This window comes from Periophthalmus magnuspinnatus, chromosome 15, assembly GCF_009829125.3.
Source record: "Periophthalmus magnuspinnatus isolate fPerMag1 chromosome 15, fPerMag1.2.pri, whole genome shotgun sequence".
Taxonomy (NCBI): domain Eukaryota; kingdom Metazoa; phylum Chordata; class Actinopteri; order Gobiiformes; family Gobiidae; genus Periophthalmus; species Periophthalmus magnuspinnatus.
The window spans coordinates 14,450,539-14,472,280 of record NC_047140.1 but is presented as its reverse complement, the minus strand read 5'-3'; the positions used below and the strand labels follow the sequence as shown (position 1 = coordinate 14,472,280).

The 21,742-nt window shown below is 40.6% G+C and overlaps 1 protein-coding gene across 1 annotated transcript in view; it reads left to right on the top strand.

Moving 5' to 3' along the window:
* b3gat2 (beta-1,3-glucuronyltransferase 2 (glucuronosyltransferase S)) overlaps positions 1-21,742 on the top strand; it is a 60,775-nt gene that overhangs the window by 30,093 nt on the left and 8,940 nt on the right. The window contains exons 2-3 of the mRNA XM_033979823.2: positions 4,541-4,685; positions 18,872-19,020. Of these exons, the coding sequence (XP_033835714.1) occupies positions 4,541-4,685; positions 18,872-19,020 (294 nt within the window). The remainder of the gene's footprint in view (positions 1-4,540; positions 4,686-18,871; positions 19,021-21,742) is intronic.

The window sequence follows — 21,742 nt, the reverse complement described above, 5'->3', positions numbered from 1 at the left end:
CAGGCTCTTCAGTCTCTGCATAAAGTGGATGTAAAGGACGAGTGAGCAGAGATGGACCTCAGTGAACGACAGAGAAAGAAAGAGAAGAGTTTCACACAGACCTGTTCATTCAAATGGTTCAATGCACTTCTCCTGTTGCATATTAACATGGTGCCGTTGGGCAAGGCACTTTTCACACATTTTGGAGGGTGTTTAATATATTCATTGTTCATTTAGTATGTCCCTCATTCTCATACCTTCAACTCCTCTCTCCTCCACCTCACCGCTCCTTCACTATTTATCTTTCTCCCCTCTCTCTCCTCTGCCTTCTTTCCTGCACCCTCTCCATTACTTTTTCTTTCTGCCCTCTCTCTTTCACTTTCTTTCTTTCTCATTTCTCTATCTCTCTATGTGTAATGTCCCTCTCCACTCTCTCCCTGTCCCTCTCACTCTTAGCTCTCTCCTCCTCTCTCTATTTCACTCCACTCTGAGTGTCTCTCTCTCTCTTTACTTCCCCTCCCTCTTCCTTCCTCCTCTCCTCTTCTCTCTCTTCTATCCCCCTCTCTCCCCCTCCCTCCCTCCTTCTCTTCACTCTCTCCTGTCTCTCTCCTCTCTCTCCCCTATCACCCCTCTCTCCTCCTCTCCTTCTTTCTTACTTTTTCCTCTCTCTCTCTCTTTCTACCTCACTCCACTCTCTAAGTGTGTCTCTCTGTCCCTTTTCCTTCTCTCTTCTCTCCTCCTCTCTCACCCTCACTCTCTCTCTCCACTCTCTCCTGTCCTTCTCCTCTCTCTTCCTTTCTCTCCTCTTCTCCCTTCTTACTTTCCCTCTCTCTACCTCAATCCACTCTCTAAGTGTCTCTCTTCCTATTTCTCCTCCTTTTTCCTTCCTCCTCTCCTTTCTCTCCTGTCCTTCTTTCTTACTTTCCCTCTCTACCTCACTCCACTTTCTTAATGTATCTCTTTCCCCATTTGTCGTCCTCCTCTCTTACCTCTCCTCTCCGCTCTCTCTACCTGACTCCACTCTCTTACTGTCTTTCTCTCCCTGTTTCTCCTCCCTCTCGTCCTCCTCCTCTCTCCTCTCTGTCCCTCTCTCCCCTCTGTCCCTCTGTGCGCTCCTCTGCTAAGGTAATGGCGTGTCGCTCTGTGATAATGTGCTGTCATTTGCCGTAATAAGAGTCGAGGTGGAGATGGATGTTTCTGCGGTGAAAGAGCGTTTAAATCACAGTCACATGACGCACCAGCGCACTGACATTCAGCTACACAAACATCTTACCTCCTCCCTCCTTTCTTTCTCTCTCTCTCATGCCTTTCTCTTTGTGTGTCCTCCTTCTGTTTCTTCTCTCTCTCTCTCCATCCCCCGTCCTCTCTCCTTGTGCGTTGTGGGCAACTTCTTTCTCTCTCTACTCTCTCTGTCTCTCTCCCCCTCTTTCTCCTCCTCTTCCCACTCTCCTCCCTCCCCACTCCTTTCTTTCTCTCTTTCTCTTCCTTGTCTCTCTCCCACTCCGCTCTTGTCTCTTTATCTTTCTCTCTCTCTCTCTTTCCTCTTCCTCCTCCCCCTCCTCCCTCTTGCTCTCCTTTTGTGTCTTCCTTATTCACTCTTCCTCTATGTCCCTCCCTCCTTTTTCTTTCTTCTTTCCCCTTCTCTCTTTTTCTTTCCCTTTCCCTCCCTCATTTTCCCCCTCCCACCGTCAGTCTTTCTTTCTTTCTTCTTTACCTCTCTCTTTTTCTTTCCATTTCCCTCCCTGTTCTTCCCCCTCACTCCTTTTGTCTTTCTTTCTTTCTTTGCTCCTAATCTCTCTCTATCTCACTCCAATCTCTTAGTGTCTTTCTCAACCTCTTTCTCCCTCTCCCCCTCCCACTTCCCTTCCCCTCTCTCTCCTCCTCTCTCCTCCCTCTCTCTTCTCTCTCCCCTCCTTCTCTCCTCTCTCCCCTCCTTCTCTCCTCCTCCCTCCTCCTCCCTCCTCCTCCCTCTCTCCTCTGTATCTCCTCTCTCCCCTCCTTCTTCTCTCCTGCTCTCCCTTCTCCTCCCTCTCTCCTCCCTCCCTCTCTCATCTCTCTTCCCTCCTCATAATCTCCTGCTCTCCCTCCTCCTCCCTCTGCCCTCCTCCTCCCTCTGTCCTCCTCCTCCCTCTGCCCTCCTCCTCCATCTGTCCTCCTCCTCCCCGCTCCCTCCTCCTCCATCTGTCCTCCTCCTCCCCGCTCCCTTCTCCTTTGTCTGTCCTCCTCCTCCTCTCTCCCTCCTCCTCCCTCTGTCCTCCTCCTCCCCCCCTCTCCCTCCTCCTCCGTCTGTCCTCCTCCTCCCCTCTCCCTTCTCCTTTGTCTGTCCTCCTCCTCCCTGCTCCCTCCTCCTCCCCGCTCTCTCCTTCTCCATCTGTCCTCCTCCTCCCCTCTCTCTCCTCCTTTGTCTGTCCTCCTCCTCCCCGCTCCCTCCTGCTCCATCTGTCCTCCTCCTCCCCACTCCCTCCTCCTCCGTCTGTCCTCCTCCTCCTCCCCACTCCCTCCTGCTCCATCTGTCCTCCTCCTCCCCTCTCCCTCCCCCCTCTCCCTCCTCCTCCCCTCTCCCTCCTTCTCCTCTGTAGTGTGCTTGACTGTTTGATGGGCACTCTTTATGTTGTTTTAATCCTGTTGGATGAGTCCTGATTTTATGACAGTACATTAGGGCAGCTGAACAAACTGTGAGGAAATAGAACTGAAATGCCCTGTTTTCACTTTTATAATCACCATTAGACAGACACATTACAAAAGCAGATAGACTGGAATAGATTCATGACACAGGATCAACTGTCGACCACTGGGTACAAGTAGTAAAGTACTGTAGTTTAGGTATCTATACTTTGAAAGGCCCATATCAGACTATTCTCTGATCTACTGTATGTTATAATGTTTCTTTATCAAAAAACATACTTGGAGTTGTGTTTTGTTTCATTGACACGTACTTGACACACAAACTCTGCATATTTAGGCTGAGCTGAACAACACTATAACACGGCCTAAAGCTCACAAGAGTCCACTTTGCATAATGTAGGACCTTTACATTTTTTTGGGATGGTTTTTACACTTGAGAGCAGGTATCTGTACTTTCTACTCCACAAATGTTTTTTACTGAACTGAAGTAAAAAGTCCTTTCATATGATTTAAGGTTTTTTGTTTTTTTTTATCATGTTTGTGGAAACATCCTGATTAAGGGTTTAGAGTTCAGGCTTTGGCTTCGAGCAAACAAAAATAAATACATAAAATGAATAGGAAAAATTAAGACATTGATTTGTACTATTACTGCTGACTAAAATATGCATCATTTTTGAATCAGTATCACTACATTTAAGACAAATTAACACCACTTATGTTAAATACATTTTCAATACTACTACTTAAATACTTCTGATAGTTTTGCTTTTCTTTAGTAACATTTTACCTGTACTTTTGCTTCAAGTGATAAAATTGAGTACTTCATCCACCACTGTTGATTTGAAGTTTTCTAATATAAAACTAAAATTTTACAAATAATTAAACATTTATTAGATCTTATATAATGCCTTTAAACATAAGTTATACTGTCTTAATCCCTTCTTCATTCTCTACATTTGACCCATCCATCAATCAGTGTCTCTGGGTTAAACCTGTCAGGAGCAGTGGGACCCATCTCCAGATCTTGAGCTTGTCTTGGTCAGGAGTACCTCAGCTCGGGGATTTACTTATGGTGCACGTTTTGGGTACATGAAATATTTTTTTTCTTTAGACCAGTCTTCTATATCTTATTTCATTGATCGCAGACCTACAGAAGAAAGAGTCTGATGCGTCACTGTGAAGTACTATTTAAGATGAGTTAGGGCAGGGGCAGCTGTGTCTTTGGAAGGAGAAAGTAAAGTGGAAAAAAAACCCAGTCATAACAATTAGCATTAAGGCTCCACACAGTCTCCTGCCAAGTTTAGAAAAAATAGCTTGATCTCTTGCCTTACAAAGATGTGAGTCTGGTCACCACTGAGTTCAGATGGGTGTGACTGACAGATGGATTAGCCAATCAGGGACACGTGTGATCTGTCTGTATCAAAACAAATACAGCTGCTTACTAGTAAAAAAGAAGGGGGGACCATAAAAGAGGGAAACGGGGACCAAACTGATATACCTCTGTTTACAAAATACAGCGAGACAGAAACCTGGACTTGAGAAAACCTGATTTGTATAACTCTTTGATGAACACTAAGCCTTGTCATACTGTGGCAGTGCGACAGTAGCGCAGTGTGTAGAGTCTTTGTCCACTGATCTGAAGGTTGGCGGTTGGAATCCCACTCTTGACATAAACATCATTGAGCAGTCAGAGCCGCTGCGTGAGTGGGCGAGTGCTTTCTTGATGTAAAGTGCTTTGAGTGCCTAGAAAGTAGAAAAGAGCTTTATGAAAATGTGACCATTTACCAAATCTGTGTATATCGTGCTTTAAAGGCATTATCTACATCAGTTTTCTGTCTGCAGGGGCGGAGTTTAAAGTGTGAATATGAGTTTATGCGGTTAATTCTACTTTAACAACCATGTCAAACTTTGGATGTCTTCTCTCTCTTTGTTCCAGATGCGCAGCACTAAAGGCGTATCTGTGTGGCCTGTGGGCTTTGTGGGGGGACGGGCCTACGAGCGCCCCCTGGTGTCGGGGGGAAAAGTGGTGGGCTGGTACACTGGATGGAGACCTGACCGACCCTTTGCTACAGACATGGCAGGTAAGAACAAATCACATTCATATGGTTCCCACTTTAAAACAATATGGGTGCAGGGGGTGAAGTCTTGCTCAAGAACATAACAGGACAGTTTGAACTACCAGTCTCTACCAGTGTTTTGTATTAGTACTTTTTGTACGGGCTGTGAGAAAAGCTCGAAAACTATGACCTAAACTGCACTCACAAGACTACACCTGCACGGAGTTAATGCAAAAACAACTATTTATGCAGAAAAGGTACTATTTATATAAACACAGATTAAACTGAATCGTCAGTCGTGAGTTTAAGCTGCCTTTTTACGAAGAAATACCAAAAAAACCCCAACAAATCTTCAGCTATTTCACCCACTCTCGTCTCCTTTCTGCTCCCATATAAATCCCTATAATCTTAATAAAATGTTTTGTCAGGTCACACACGTTTTTGTCAACTCAACTAAACACCCAAAGGACTACAGCCCGAGAGTAAATGGTTATTTCAGTCCTAGTTTTACATTTAAATATTGATCCTAATATACAGAATGTGTTTAATCATATTATATTCTTTTTTGTGAAATATCTTACATTTATGTGACTGAATTGTGACATCATATATTTTGGGTTGAATATTTGGTGCTATACTTGGGGCCTTTTGTACTTTGAAAGGTGCACTCTGTAACTTTTCTAGTTTAACACCTACTTGTCAGCATGGAGGTGCCTGGAATGTTCCACCATATGGCATTAAAAATATCTATTGCCATGGAAACAAGCAAGCCTTTTCTTTAACAATGCAAACACTTCGAATAAATGAAAGATAAATGTCTTTAGGCCACACTGTAGATTAGAACAGTCCATGCTTTTTACGTTTTTATCTAGTCTTTTCCTTCTTTGATCGACTTGCTTATTTCCCTCCCTCACTCCCCTCCACTTGCACTCTCTTGATCCTCCCTTTCTCTCCTCCTCTCCCTTCTCTGCAGTGTAGTATATGACGTTTCCCTCTGCTTTCTCTCACTTTCTCTCTCTTTCTCTCTCCCTCTCTCTCTTTGACGGACAGCTGCAGTGAAGTACAACATTGCCTCTCTTCCCCTTCCTCTCTTCCTCCTCTCCTCCTTCTCTCTCCCCCTCTTTTTGATGGACAGCTGCAGCAGAGTATACAACATTGCTTCTCTCCTTCTCTCATTCCTCCTCTTTTTCTCCTCTCCTCCTCTCTCTCCCTCTCTCTTCCCTCTCTTTTTGCCAGACAGCTGCAGTTAAGTGACATTCCCTCTTATCCCCTCCTCCTCTTTGCCGCTCTCTCCTCCTTCTCCCTTCCTTTCTTCCTCCTCTTTTTCTGCTGTCTCTCTCTTCCTCTCTCTTTGACAGACAGTTGCAGTGAAGTATATGACATTGCCTCTCCCCTCTCTCTCTTTCTCCTTTCCTCCTCTCTTCCGCTCTTTCTCCTCCTCTCTCTTTCTCTCTTTGGCATACAGCTGCAGTGAAGTATATGACATTGCCCCCCCTTCCTCTCTCTCTCTCTCTCTCTCTCTCCTCTCTTTCTCCTCTCTCTTTCTCTCTTTCACCTTTCTCTCTCCTCCTCTCCTCCTCTTCTCTCTTCTCTCTCTCCATCCCTCTCTCTTTGACAGACAGCTGCAGTGAAGTGTACGACATTGCCCCCTCTCTCTCTTTTCCCCTCTCTCTCTTTCTCCTCTCTCTCCTCCCCTCCTCTCTCCTCTCTCTCATCCCTCTCTCTTTGACAGACAGCTGCAGTGAAGTGTACGACATTGCTCCCCTCTCTCTCTTTTCCCCTCTTTCTCTCTTTCTCCTCTCTCCTCCTCTCCTCCTCTCCTCCCCTCCTCTCCTCCGCTCCTCTCTCCTCTCTCTCCGTCCCTCTCTCTTTGACAGACAGCTGCAGTGAAGTGTACGACATTGCCCATAAACACACATGACAAATTGTGCGTCAGTCCTGAGCTCTGCTTCAGACAAACCAGCTCAAGAGAACTAACATGTTTACATGAAAAACAGAACCAGTCCTGTGGTCCAAAGTTATCCCTCACTCATCCCTCACTCATCCCTCACTCATCCCTCACTCATCCCTCACTCATCCCTCACTCATCCCTCACTCATCCCTCACTCACCCTCTGCATACTGAGGATCAAAATTACTCACCATGATGAGTTTATAAGTGCTTTACACAACTTTCAGAGACCAAATACTAACAGAAAAATACAGTATAAGGGATTTCTGCCAAAAAAAAAAAAAAAGTCAAAATATGGGACATGTACACGTCTCTCTCTCTCTATCTCTCTCTATCTCTCTCTATCCTGTCCTCATCATTCATTGTTCCTTTCTCTTTTCTCTCATTCACATTCCTTTTTCTCTCTTTTTTCTTTCCCCCTCTCTCTTCACCCCCTCTCACCTCTACCCCTTCTTCAACGCTGCTCCTTCTCTCTTTCACTTAAATTTTTCTCCCTCACTGATCAGTAATCTCTTTCTCTCTCTCTCATCGTTCTTCTCACTTTCTCTCCTTCACCCTCTCTTCACCTTTGCTCTTTTCTCTCTTTTCTTCCCATTGCCTGTCCCTCAGATATTACTCCTCTTTCATCTCTTTTTCTTCTCTTACTCTCATCTTCATATCTTTCTCTGGATCTCTCCTCTTTCATGCTCTCCCTCCTCTCCTTCACTCTCTCTAATTCTCCCCCACACCTTTCTCTCTCCACTGTCTTGTTATCTCTCTCCCCCACTCTCACTACTACTCTTCTTCCCCCTTTCTATGCTCTCTCTTTTTCTCTTCCTCCTCTCTCACATGTTTTCTTGTCGTCTCTCCTACTCTTCCCCTATGTCTAACTCTCTTTTATCTACCCTTTTCTCTGCCTCTTTTCATCCTCCTCTTTCCTTTTTCTCTTCTTTCTATCTCTCTTCCCTCTCATGTCTCACTTACTTCTCCACCCCTCTTTGTCCTTTCTCATTACCCTCTCTCTCTCTCTCTCTCTCTCCTCTTCTGCCCCCCTCTCTCTCCACCCATCATTTAGCCTCCTCCTCCTCTTTATTTATCTCTTTTTCATTCACACGCTCTCTGTAATTACTTTGTTTGTCCTTTTGTATTTCTGAACATTTCTTCTCAATGCAAATCGCAGGAGGACAATAGGAGCAGATCACAACTCCCTCCCTAACTTATTCTATTAATATTCCTGTGGTTTACAATAGCTTTTATACAGAGCATGGCCTATAAGCTATTAGCATTCTGTTAGCATTGTCGTATTGTTAGCGCACACAAAAGCCCCACACTGGAGATAGGACAATGAATGGAGGGCTATTCACGTCAATGTGGTAATTATGAGCTGCTAGCATAGAACTGGAGACAGCTGTTTTGGCCCTGGGTGAATGCTAACATGCTAATATGGCTGATTAGCATTGGAGGGTGAAGTAAAAACATAAAAAAAAAACAAAAACAAAAATGCACTTATTAAAGTATTTAAGAGAACATTGTCATTTAAAAAGTCCAGCTCCCCGTTGATACTTTGGTGGTGATATCATCAACATGCTAACCGAAGCACTGCTCTGTCTGAGGATGGTTAGATGTTAATCTGAGCTTTATTTCAACGCAGTCTTGCAGATCATCTTAAAAGTTGCTAATGTGTGCATTGTGTCACCATGGTAACCGCTGAACATTCCACCATAGCGATACATGTAGAACACCCCCAGTGGGATGTTATTGCAATGTATCAGGTTTGGTTTGTATGAACTTTTAACATTAGCATTATACATTCAGAACTTAGCAGTTAGAACTGGAGACAGACAACAAATAACATTCTCTATATTTTTAATTGAATATATTGCCATCTATGTATAGATGAAAAGTCTATTCTACTACTAACAAGTACAAGTACACATGTTCTGGTCTTGACAAAGGGACAAAAGAAAAATATGTCATTGGAAAAGAATTGTAACTGTCTGCCCTGGTTGGAAAAATGCTTATGTTTATACATTCACTTTGCAGTAATGTCTGTGTGGCTGACGATCATGGACATTTTTGGTCAGTATTTATTTAACTTTGAACTAAAAATGACTTTGTAGTTTGCATTTAGTTTGTAGAGTAGTTATAAGTTGCTAATTTGGTGGCATAGAAAACATCTCAATGTGAAATGAAGAACATTGAGATGTATTTCAGCACCATGGACAGCGCTCAGCATCTGGTTCAGTAAATCTGCTTTGGTTTGATAACTGTCAGTGCACTGCATATGTGCATATGACAAATATTTACTACAACCTAAATAGGCCTAATATACCCTCTTGTGTTATGTACTTAACCTGAATACATTTTGTCAGGTTTGAACCTAAAATGTTTTTATCTTTTTCCATGTATTTGAGCAAAACATGTCTTGCCCCAGTACAGATGTATTGTATAAGCAGCTCTTGAGATTAAAATGTGTGTCACAATACTATTTTTTCCTGCAAGTTCATTTTGACAGTATACAAGTAATCATTTGTAATAATTGTAATTTCATTTATGAGCCAAATAAACATGTTTATGACATAATGCCATAATTGAGCAGCTCTTTATTGATACTATCTGGCTGTAGTTGTGCATGTGTACACTTAGCCAATGAAATTACTACAAATGCTACAAAGATGGATATTTCAGGACCATGGACAGCTCCCTCTGCTCCTCAGGACACTTTTGGTTCCAATTTTATGTGTGTGTGTGCGTGTGTGCGTGCCTGCGTGCGTGTGTGTAACATTCCGAGGATCTGACTTTGTAGGGTCTCCGTGACATAAATTCCTTATTGTTAGATGAACAGCACTTAAAATATGGTTTAAAATAGGTTAAAGTTTGGTGTTAGGTTAATGTTTGTCAAGACCATGGTTAAAGGCCGTGTACCTCATTTTCCGATGTATCTGAGCAACATGCGTCTTGTCCCAGCACAGATATATTGTATAAGCAGCACTTGAGGTCAAAATATGTCTGCTTAACTTTGGACCACTACAAACTGAACTAGTTCTATTTTTCACATTTTTAAGACAGTAAAAAGGCACAGTGCATTTAAGGTTAGCATTATTCTCCAGGATCCATCATCTGTGTGTGTGTGTGTGTGTGTGTGTGTGTGCGTGCGTAGCCTTTGGTAAAGTCTTGTGTTTGATTGACAGGTGCTGGTTTTGGACAGTAACAGGCTGTGGACACCGGGGGGACATAGGAGCAGACAGAGCAGGACTAATGACCTCCACAGAGCTGCAGAGATATCAGGAAAATACCCACACAGAGTACGGAAGGGCTGTAGTGACAGAAAGGAATAGCACGATATTTTGGGGATTCCAATTGAAAAACAAAACTACAGACATGCAGAAAGTACATTGCAGATTTCAATGAGCTTTCTTATCTTTTTAATAATGTTAATTCAAAGTGGAACTAAGCACTAAATCAATGTTTTTTGCCACTAAACCCTGAATATGGTGTTTGACTGGGATTGTCTACTGTTCTTAGTGCTTTTTTGGTCATTTGAGTGCAAACTTGGTCAATTTGCAGCTTTTTGGTCAAACCAGTGAAAATTGTGTGCTGCCTTCAGTGGCCTCTGGAATTTCAAGTACTACATGACATCACACATGACTGCCCCGATTAAAGCCACGTGTTTCTGATTACAAATACTTGACTGCAGAGGCGGAGTTTCAAATGTGAATACCTGTTAAACCAATCACACTGTTCTTATACCTCCAGATCCCACCCCTCCTCCCCCTCACTCTCTTCTTTTGTCCCGTGTAATTTAGCAGCTCTGTTTGAAATGTGTTTGTGGACAGAGTTTAGGTAATTAGACCCAAGACAAAAAAAAAAAATCACACAATGTAAACTGGAATCCATAAACAAATACGTCATGTAATTGTAATTGCGGCTGAAAGGCAGTTTGAGATGTCGTCCTAACCCTGACTAAATCAATTAACAACTGAGCAAATATTTTCTGAAGGCGCATTCATGTCAGCCTCGTGCAGGTGACATGCCAGAAAGTTACACAGTGCTGCTTTAAAAAAAAAAAAAAAAAAACACAAAATAAAAAAATAAAATACTCCCAGGATGTGTCAGAGCTCAGAGCTGTAACAAACAACACTAATGAAGGCTGAAGTGTGGAGGTCAAGAAAGGAGAGGGGGGGAGAAAGAGAGAAGGAGAGAGAGGAAAGTGAGGGAAAGGAGATGAGGAGAGAGGAGGAGACGGGAGGTGGAAGGAAAGAGGAAGGAGGAGCGAGAAGAGGGGGAGAGAGAAGTGCGAGAGAGGGGTGTGGGGTGGGGGTGGATGAGAGAGAGAGAAAGAGGACAGGAGGAGGAGAGGGGAGATGAGATGAGAGGAGAGGAGGAGGAGGGATTGAGGTAGGAGGTAGATGAGTTATTTTTTTACTAGAAAAGAGGAAGGATTTGGGGAGCTGCAAAATTCCTGTCAAATCTGACCCTAGTGTCCTGTACGTGGTGTGTACTGAGTCCTGGCACCTGTTAGAGAGAGTAAGTAGGAGAAAGTATATGTGTTTGACTCACATTTGAATCGCTCGTTAGACCTGGTTGAGTCCTGGTTTGGCCCTAGTTTAGTCCTGGTTTGGAGCAGTTCTTTGGTGTACCCAGTTTCTGTGTTGTATTGTCCAGTAGCTATACACGATTCTAAGACCTGGTTCAGTCCTGGTTTAGATCTGGTTTAGTGCATCTCTTTGCCTTGTGCCTTTATTTTCAGTAGTCCATATGTATTAGACCTTGTTTAATTTTGGTTTGGTTTGACCTGAGTCAGATCATTTTGTTCAGTCCTGGTTTAGACCTGGTTTTGTTCTGGTTCTGTCCTGGGTTACTGTGTGTTTAGACCTGGTCTGGGGTCAGATTCACTATGTTTACTATATCGATCATTCAGTGCATGGCAGATAAAACGATTATTTTGAGGGGTTAGTATTTATCGTTGGTACTTTTTGTTTGTTCTAGTGGGGAACTTTTTTGTTATTTTTCTACTATGTACTATGATACAATTTGAGCTGTAGAAGGTTGAAGTATGAAATTGATTTAGTGCAGTTCATATTTTTAACAATGCACATTTAGAGTAGTTTTGGGGGATAATTCTGCTTTATGGTTTGATTTCAATATTATCGTTTATCGTCTATATTTACTTCAGCAATATATCGCACTTCAAAATGTGTTATCATGACAGGGCTAGGGTCAGACCTGGTTCTGTCCTGGGTTTTTCCTTGTTTATAGATAATGACTTTCATCTGCAGTGCAATATTCAATAGATAATGACTATCTATTGAATACTGCAGCTGCTGTTTTCCTGCTTATTTTAGACTGGCTCAAAACCATGTTTCACAGTGTTTGTGAAGGAGCGCTGTCCACCCGGACCAACCGAGAAGTAAACCAGGAATAGATTTAGACCTGGCTCGGGTCCAGACCTCGGTCTCACAAACAGGATCAGATCTAGTCTTACTACAGACACAGAAAGGATCAATATGGAGTCTGAGCCAAACTCTCTGTCCTCAGGTTTCTTTCACTGAGATTTCAAACTGAGATTTTCTGACCAACAACTGAAAAATGAGAAATAAAAAGGACAGTAGCCACATGAATAAGTTGTGTGTTCTACAATTAGGTTTTGTCATAATTTCAAATGGAGGGCAGGGGCCAATTTAACTCTATGGGAGATTCACTGTGTTTTAGAGAATTATACAAACTTATGATCCATTAATGTTCATTATTTGTTTGAGATTGACTCCACCTGTCATATTAATCTTATGGCTTAAGTCAACAATCATATCTGTGGGGTTGAATAATGGCACCACTTTCTGAAAAGAATAACTTTGCTTTTGTTTATGTATACTGACAGAGAAGACATTGAATTTGAAATAATTATTGTTTTGTGTGGCCAGGCCATCAATTAGAGAGATATTAATCATAAACCAGGTTTCGACCTATGACATAACAATCCAAACTGAAGTGATTTCTGAGTTTCAGAACACGGTGATCATGTAAATGGGATTAATGAAACAAGTGTGAATGAGACCTTTTTTTATTACTTCAAAAATATTTGCATAATATATGTGCATTAACTACAAGCAGTTATATCTCTCCTTAAAGAGAAGGTACTGGACTTCTTAACAAACACATATTTAAATCACCATGTTACTTATTTCCTAAAAACAATTTATTAAAATGTTAAGCTGGTTTCATTTTTGTATTTGCTGCTCAGCCGCTCGCTGTTCTTGGCAAGCAAGGAATAATGTTGGACCACTGCAAAATGAATTAGTTCTGTTTTTAAGGCAATAAAAATCAAGCACAGCACCTTCAATGTAACTGTGCTGTTCACAAACCCTGGACAGGTCTATAATACACTGTCTCGATGAGGAATGCAGGACGCTCAGTGGACAGTGAACATCTCTACTCCCAAACCCCAAACACAGCAGGTCAGATCATATCAGCTCTGACTCCATCTGCTGCTCCACCCGAGAAGCTTTATCTGCTGAAGAGCCTGAGAACACAGGACGCTCATACACTCTGCTAACACAGGACGCTCATACACTCTGCTAACACAGGACGCTAACACAGGACGCTCATACACTCTGCTAACACAGGATGCTAACACAGGACGCTCATACACTCTGCTAACACAGGACGCTCATACACTCTGCTAACACAGGACGCTAACACAGGACGCTAACACAGGACGCTAACACAGGACGCTAACACAGGACGCTAACACAGGACGCTAACACAGGACGCTCATACACTCTGCTAACACAGGACGCTAACACAGGTAATGCTAACACAGGGCGCTAGCACGCTGCCATAGCACACAATGTCATTGCCCAGTGTGGAGCCTTACTGGACTTGGCACAGTTTTTCAAACTGAGCGTGCCCAGATACTTTGGCACAAGAACTGAAGTTGCTACAGTAACCATGAACAAGTCTCACTTTTGAAATTTGTTTGATCAAATTTACTCTTGGAATATTAAGCATTTTACTGGTAAATACTTGCTCAAAGTCCATGAAAATTATGTATTTAAACTTTAAGTTAGAATAAGTTTTCTAATCTTAGTAAAACAAAAGCAGAATAGAGCTGACCTAAGTCTGACTTTATAAGTAAAATGATCATTTTTGTTTCTTTTTCTAAGAATAAACTGTCAAACTTTGTCATGAATATGTTTAATCTGAGCAATATGTGTGACTACAGCCGCAGAGCACATAAAAAACACATTTAAAATAGTTAAACAAGCTAAACTGAAAAGGGGCCATATTGGGCTGTCAAATCGGGCCATGACACATGTTGTGTTTTCATGTTACATTCATCTCCTGGAGACTGACCCTTGACCTAAACCTTAACCTTAAAGACATGTTGACAGTTTTCATTTTGTTTTTTGGAGAAAGTAAATCCACTTTGTACATTTTTCAGGCATAGAATCAATGAAGATATTGCTTTGCCTAAAATGTCTTAGTATGACATTTAACTTTTCTGTCTCTATGGAGAAGGACGTATCACTCAGCCAAATTCAAACACATTTAAACACAACTATAAGTGACTAGATAGATATAGATAAAAGCCATACTGTAGAACATTCCAGGAACAAAAATAACATCTTCATGGAGACAAGCAAGTACAGACCCTGCAGAAAAGTTACAGAATGCACCTTTAATCTCAAAAGCTGCTCACATGTTGAGTTTGCATGGAATTTGTGTAAAAAGTTTGTGTGAAAAGTCGAGGTTACAGATTTCAGGATTAATTTGAGTGTGAGAATACAGAGGGATGTTAAAGTGTGTAAGCTCTGAGTCACATCACGGCAGGAGTCCTCCATCTGCAGAGAGACAGGGAGAAAAAGAGGGTGGGGAGAGAAAGAGAGAGAGGGAGGGAGGGAAAGGGGGAGAGAAAGAAGATGGAAAAAGAAAGAGGTGAAGGGAAAGAGAGAGAATGGATAAAGAGAGGGAGAGAAAGAGAAAGGAGAGAAGGTGAGAAGGAAACAGACCCGGGTAAATGGGTAAGAGAGAGGGGGGATGGAGTAGAGAGAGAGAAGGTAAAGGAGAAAGAGATAGAGGTAAAGGCAGAGAAGGAAGGGAGGAAGAGCGAGGGAGATAAAGGGAGAGACACAAAAGGGAGAGAAAGCAGACGAGGGGAGACAGAGAGAAAGAAGGTGGCAAAGAGAGAGGAGGAAGATAAAGGGAGAGACACGGGGAATGAGAAGCGAGAGAGAATAAGGGCAGAGGTAGAGAATGGAAAGGAAGACAGAGAGAGGGAGGGAGGAGAGACAGGCAGCCAGAGTGAGGGGGGATTATGACACTGTGAGGAAACAGATCCAGAGTCAACTGTGTCTGTGTCAGATACAGAAACAAACTTCTCACTCACTACATGAAGATTACTGAGCAACTAACCATGGTGTGTTGTAATATTTTCTTTCTTTCTGTCAAAATTGTTTGTGTGTGTGTTGGGTACCAGACCACCTCTCCCATATTTACAGCATCTCTGCAATTTTAAAAGTAATAGATTGATTCAGATGTCTTTTCAGAATCAGAATAAGTTTTATTGCCGTTGTTAGTGGAGATATAAACAAACTGCATGACCAGATTGAAGTATTGGAGTGACAGTAGAGCAGTGGTCTCCCTATCTGAAGGTTTGAGGATCAATTCCCACTTGGACCAAGTTCTCTAAATGGGTCCTTAGGCAAGACACTTCACCTTCTGAATGTGTGCGAGTGTTAGTGGTGAGAGGGGCTGATGGAGCAGGCTGGAAAAGCGTATATATAGCGTATAAAGTATTATTTATATTATATGTACCATTTTTCCTCATTATTATTATTATTATTATTATTATTATTATTATTTTATTTTTTATTATCATTAAGTTATCTGATTATTAGTTATCAGATTTTTACTGGCCATGCAAATATACTCAGTGACAGGAATACAGAGCTCGTGGCTGTATTTTCCTCTTTAAATGCTGGTGCGTGCTGTGCCTGCGCCTCCACTCTGCTGTTTACCTGTCCACTCCGCTTTGGGTTTAATAAAACATGTGCATAATCTGAATAAAAACAACACATTAGAGGTGCAGGGGTTTGACAGCGTAAAACCAGTCTGACAGCTCGGGAATACCCAACTGCTATTTCACCGGGACACTGCTCTGTAGTTACAATCACATTCACCACAATATAAGACCAATGCAGGGAATACATATGGAAATGAGACTCCACCACAGATCTGTGCACGGCCCGTGGTTGTTATTCTGGGCTTGTTTGGTGAAGGGACTAAGCATTGTGTAATATAGGGGCTTCTGTCAACATGGCCAACGATATGCAAACAAAACAAAAACAATAAGATCTCTGGATGTAATTTTTCCAGAAATTCATGCCATGTTATTACAGTTGAAATAAGGATTGTGTAGTTAAACAGCAAATCCATTGGAGAATACTGTTCTTGTTGTTATTTTTTCTATATTTTGTGATTAAATATAAATAAAAGTGGAAGTAATTATCTATATGTGTCATAGAGATAGTTCCCAAATTTCTCAATTATACTCCGAAGCTTTGGTTTGCACTGTGGGTAACCCAGGTAACTCAGGTACTACAACAATACATATGCTTAGTAGTACATTGTCAATAATTACAATTACATTTTCTTGCTTTAATGAGATTAAAGCAAATCTATTATGCAAAATCGACTTTTCAGAGTGATTAACCATGCTGTAGTTGTTTCCCTTCTCATTTAACCTCTCAAAGTTTTATTGAGTGATTCATGCATGTTTGAATAATCTATATCCTCCTGTATTCACCACCACCGTTTTCACCGCCCCGGTACATGCCCACTGCGATGTACTTATTTCATTCTCCAATGTTATTTTCTTAATCTGTGAGTCACATAGGATTTGACAGAGTCGCGCAGCTGTGTGGCTCTTTGTTGTGACGAGGTTTACGCCAACGTCAGCTCCCACTGGGCACTGCAGTTTTCTAAAATGGAAGTCAGCGGAATTGTTTCTTTTATTAAGTCATTTTAGGTTAATATTGCTACCTATTGACTATATATAGCAGACACAGAGTCATCCAAAACATACGTAAGGCTGGAAAATTAACTGTGAAGATTTAAATTTAATCTCTTTTTAAAATCTGACAGTATTCTGAAAATAGTACCATATAATAGTTTGATATTACTACATTATCAAGCACCAAAACTAGTAATGATAATCAATATATTTGGGTAATTATTACAAATGAATTGCATGTAATTAAATGGTTTCACAGTTTGTAATAAATGCAAAAGAAACAAGTCTAAAGTCATATTGTGAAAGTTTTCCAGCAAATCAAAAATATTTCCTTGGAGACAAGTAGGTAGCGGACCCCCCACCACAGAGTTACACTGTACACCTTTTGTGTTCAGTGCATAAGTTTCTTTGTAATTATCAGATTTGCACAGGTCCAGATTGGTTCATTTTTGCTTAACAACACTGTCAGAGCTCACATTTGCCACACTGCAGAGGCTGTGACATTGGCTCCTCATTTTTCTGTAATTATCACAGTGTAAAGAGAGCCCCCGGTGGACACTGCGCTCACCTGCACTGTATCGTTCTCATTAGCAGCACTAATGCGTTTGTGGGACATAATCATACAGTTATAATGGGACCCTAGACAGGCCTATATCCTCCGTGACTCTGTCTTTAGCTTGTTCCTGAGGATGTGTGAGGCTGGAGCTTACGTCTGCGACTGTGGGCAGAGGTGTGGGCAGAGATACTCTGAAAAGTACAATTTCTTTAAAAAGTTACTCAAATAAGTGTAAGTGTTAAGCTGTGGATATGACTGAAAGGTTTTTATTCTGCACTCATTTCTTTTAGGGTTAATTTCATGATGATTATTTATGTTTTGATTTTGCATTGTGACTTATTCTGTAAAGCACTTTGAATTATTTTAGAGTAAATGTAACTGAGTACTACCCAGTTACTGACTATGGTTGGGTGATACTGACAAAACTTAATACCTGCATTTATTTATTTATTTATTTATTTATTTATTTATTTATTTATTTATTTATTTATTTATTTATTTATTTATTTATTTATTTATTTATTTATTTATTTATTTATTTATTTATTGTTATGTGTTTTATTTATTTATTTATTTATTTATTTATTATTGTTATGTGTTTTATTTATTCATTTATTTTTGCATTATCTCAATCACAATATTCAGACTATATTTTACCAAATGCATCAGGAATGGGCTAAATCCGCCTGTAAGTGTTTCGGTTGAGGTTCAAGTATCGCACAAAAGAACACACTTTCAATCTAAAAAGCTGCGCACACATGAGTTTGCATAGAAATCGTGTGAAAAGTTGAGGTTACAGATTTCAGGATTAATTTGAGTGTGAGAATACAGAGGGATGTTAAAGTGTGTAAGTTCTGAGTCAGATCACGGCAGGAGTCCTCCATCTGCAGAGAGACATGGACAGAGAGAAGATGGGAGAGAGAGAGAGAGGGAGAAGATGGAAAAAGGAAGAAGAGGGGTGAAGGGAGAGAGGAGAGAGGATAAAGAGAGGGGGAGAGAAGGTGAGACATTAATTAAATCATCCAGAAAAAGTGTAGGAATATTAGTTTATTTTACATTTGTTTGAGAGATTCTTGTATCTTTTTGAGATATTTTCTGAACGTTTTTTTAATTACAATATACACAATATTATATTCTTTGTGATATAATCCATTTTAGCAATATTCTATGTACAACTATGGGCTTTGGGAGAACACACTGGGTAATGTTTAATTAGATCCACATAATATAAATATCCTTTTTCTTATATTTATACAGTTTTTTGGTTCAGAATATAGTTACCAGCTGCACTTGTGTTTAAAGGGTTTGTGAATAGCACTTTCTACTGCACAGTACTATGCTAAATGGATTAAAATAGCAATGTAAGGTGCAGCTGTGAGTACAACAGAAGAGGAAACCACAAAATTGAAATTTGAAAGTTAAATTGTGGCCGTACCTTTTTTGTCCAATTTTGTCTGACCTGAAAAGCTAAGCAGGACTGGGCCTGGTTAGGACTTGGACAGGAGACAGCTGGGAATACGAGATATCACAGAGGGACAGCAGTGGCTCTTGTGAAAACTGTGGTGTATAAATCCACTCCATTATTATTATAAAAGCAGCTCGACATCGAATAATAAAACATGTTAAAATCCACAAACCAAGAAGTCGCACTTTTAGCATGCTAGACGTCCTATACCTAACCTTTCTGACATATGTGTTTATGTTTGTGTCCAGGCTTCGCGGTGAACCTCCATGTGATCCTGTCGAATCCTCGTGCTCAGTTTAAACGTAGAGGGTCCCAGCCCGGGATGCAGGAGTCTGACTTCCTCCGACAGATCACCACTGTGTCACAGCTGGAGCCCAAAGCCCACAACTGCACCAGGGTCAGTACAGATACTCATAGTACTATTACTACTACAACTGCACCAGGGTCAGTACAGATACTCATAGTACTATTACTACTACAACTGCACCAGGGTCAGTACAGATACTCACTGTACTGTTTGTATCTAGTACTATTACTACTACAACTGCACCAGGGTCAGTACAGATACTCATAGTACTATTACTACTACAACTGCACCAGGGTCAGTACAGATACTCACTGTACTGTTTGTATCTAGTACTATTACTACTACAACTGCACCAGGGTCAGTACAGATACTCACTGTACTGTTTGTATCTAGTACTATTACTACTACAACTGCACCAGGGTCAGTACAGATACTCATAGTACTATTACTACTACAACTGCACCAGGGTCAGTACAGATACTCATTATACTGTTTGTATCTAGTACTATTACTACTACAACTGTACCAGGGTCAGTACAGATACCCATTGTACTGTTTGTATCTAGTACTATTACTACTACAACTGTGCCAGGGTCAGTACAGATACTCATTGTACTGTTTGTATCTAGTACTATTACTACTACAACTGCACCAGGGTCAGTACAGATACTCATTGTACTGTTTGTATCTAGTACTATTACTACTACAACTGTACCAGGGTCAGTACAGATACTCACTGTACTGTTTGTATCTAATCCTGCAGGGGTCAAACACTTTTGTCAGGACTTTTCCATCGTTGTACTTTGCCATGTGCTTATCATTTAAAACAGAACGTTTCAGTTTTTGCAAGAATAATATATATATTTCTTTCATATATTCTTTCTTTCACGTATATAGACCCCTGCCTTCATCTGAAATTATGCCATGATTTAATTTTTTAGCAATATTAAACTATGAGTCATTTCAAAAGTCGTGATGCTGAATAAACCCAGGATTACTGCAGTCTCAGATGAGATGGATGCCCTCGTCTGCAGATAGCATTAGCCTGTTAGCCTGTTGGCGCTAAGTTTTTATGAAGCCACTCATCCTACTGACACTGATGCCTCGAAGGATTGTGGGTAAAATGGATTATCTTCCGTTTCATCGGGTTTGTGGGATAAATGTGTCGCAGTTTGAACTTTACAAAATGAGTAGAGGAGTTGTTTTGGAGACGGCTGAAAACGGTCTGATTAAATCCACCAAAGAAAGAAATTATACGAAGAGTAAAAGTGTTTGGGGAGTTTAAAATGTGAACGCAATCAGAAAGCAATTCAATTTTAAACGTTTTTCACAAACAAAAGTACCACCAGGCTTGACACATTCCCACTGGTGAATTCTCCAAATAAAAAAGTAAAGAGACTAAAAAACAAGGTTACTTTCAGAATGTTTCTCAGGGAGTTTGGAAGTTAAAGCCGCTGTGTTTGATTTTTGTTTCCTTGAAAAAATGAAAAACAGAATTAGTTTATTTTTTAAACGGCTTCCAATGGTTCAAAATTATTCCTCACTTTCCTTATGCATTATGAGCATCCCTGATTAGATACTGAGACCATAAAGCTGACAACAACTAGCATGCTAAGGCACACTTCCAGATTTGTGGAAAAATGATGGGTCGCAGTGAGAAATAAGAATTAGGGATTATTATTATTGGAAATATCAAAGAAATTCTAGTTTAATACAAATATTTCACTCACTATTGAAGGGTTTTGGAATAATAATAATAATAATTTATATATATATATATATATATATATATATATATAATCAAGGTTTTTCCCATCAAAATGTAAATCGTCACACAGAAAAATTATTTTGATTTTATTCCCTAGACTTATAACTGGCAGTTTAAATTTAATTGAAATTAGCCAAATTTGCACCATGTAACGTTTTTTTGAGATAAAACAATCCGCAGTAAGGCATTAAACATATTTATTCAATTAGTAATGTTTATTTTGCTTAGAAATCTGTAGACAAACATGTGTTCTTACTGTAAGCGCGGTCACCTCTCCACAGATATGACCTGTAACTTGGCCTCATGGAGACTGATGTGTTTAATGCCATTCTGTGGATCATACTAGGCAAGGCAATCACATCCCCATGGATACAAACAGCTGGCTAACCCTTTACCAGAAAGGTTACATGTTCCACCGTTAAATTAAAAAAAACAAAAACATTGTATAAGAAAACATTTCTTTAACTTCTTTACTAACTTCAAAATGATTAGGCCTATATATATATTTGTTTCATTTTTAGGTAGCAGGGAGAGGAAGTATATGGAAGACGCTGGTGTAAAACAGGGTTTGCTCTCCTCCAGCAAAGTTCCACGGTGCTTTATATTCAGCTAAACTGATTTAACAAACATAATGAGTCCATCCTTGCCCATACGTCTCCTTGTCTCTCCCTCTTGAGCGGTCTGTGCAGAGTAACCTCGAGTGACAGGGCTCTGGTGTTTCATAAGAAGTTCATATCTCAAAGTCTACCACTTCACAGCTCACATCTGCACACTGTGGAAAAAAAAACGTCTTTGTCCTCGCCAAGTCCTCCTGTTACCGTGGAGACAAGGTTATACTAATACATCTGTGAATATTATAAAATAGCTTGCAGAAAACTATATTTTCCCGTGTTGACAAATTGGTTTGGTGTGAACAAACATTAAAGAGGGGGTATTTTATTTCTATGGGGTATTGTATTTAAGTCGCCATGTTGTCTTTTATTGTTTTGAAAAGGTTGTATTTTACCGAAAACAACATATTAACATGTTAAATACATTTTACTT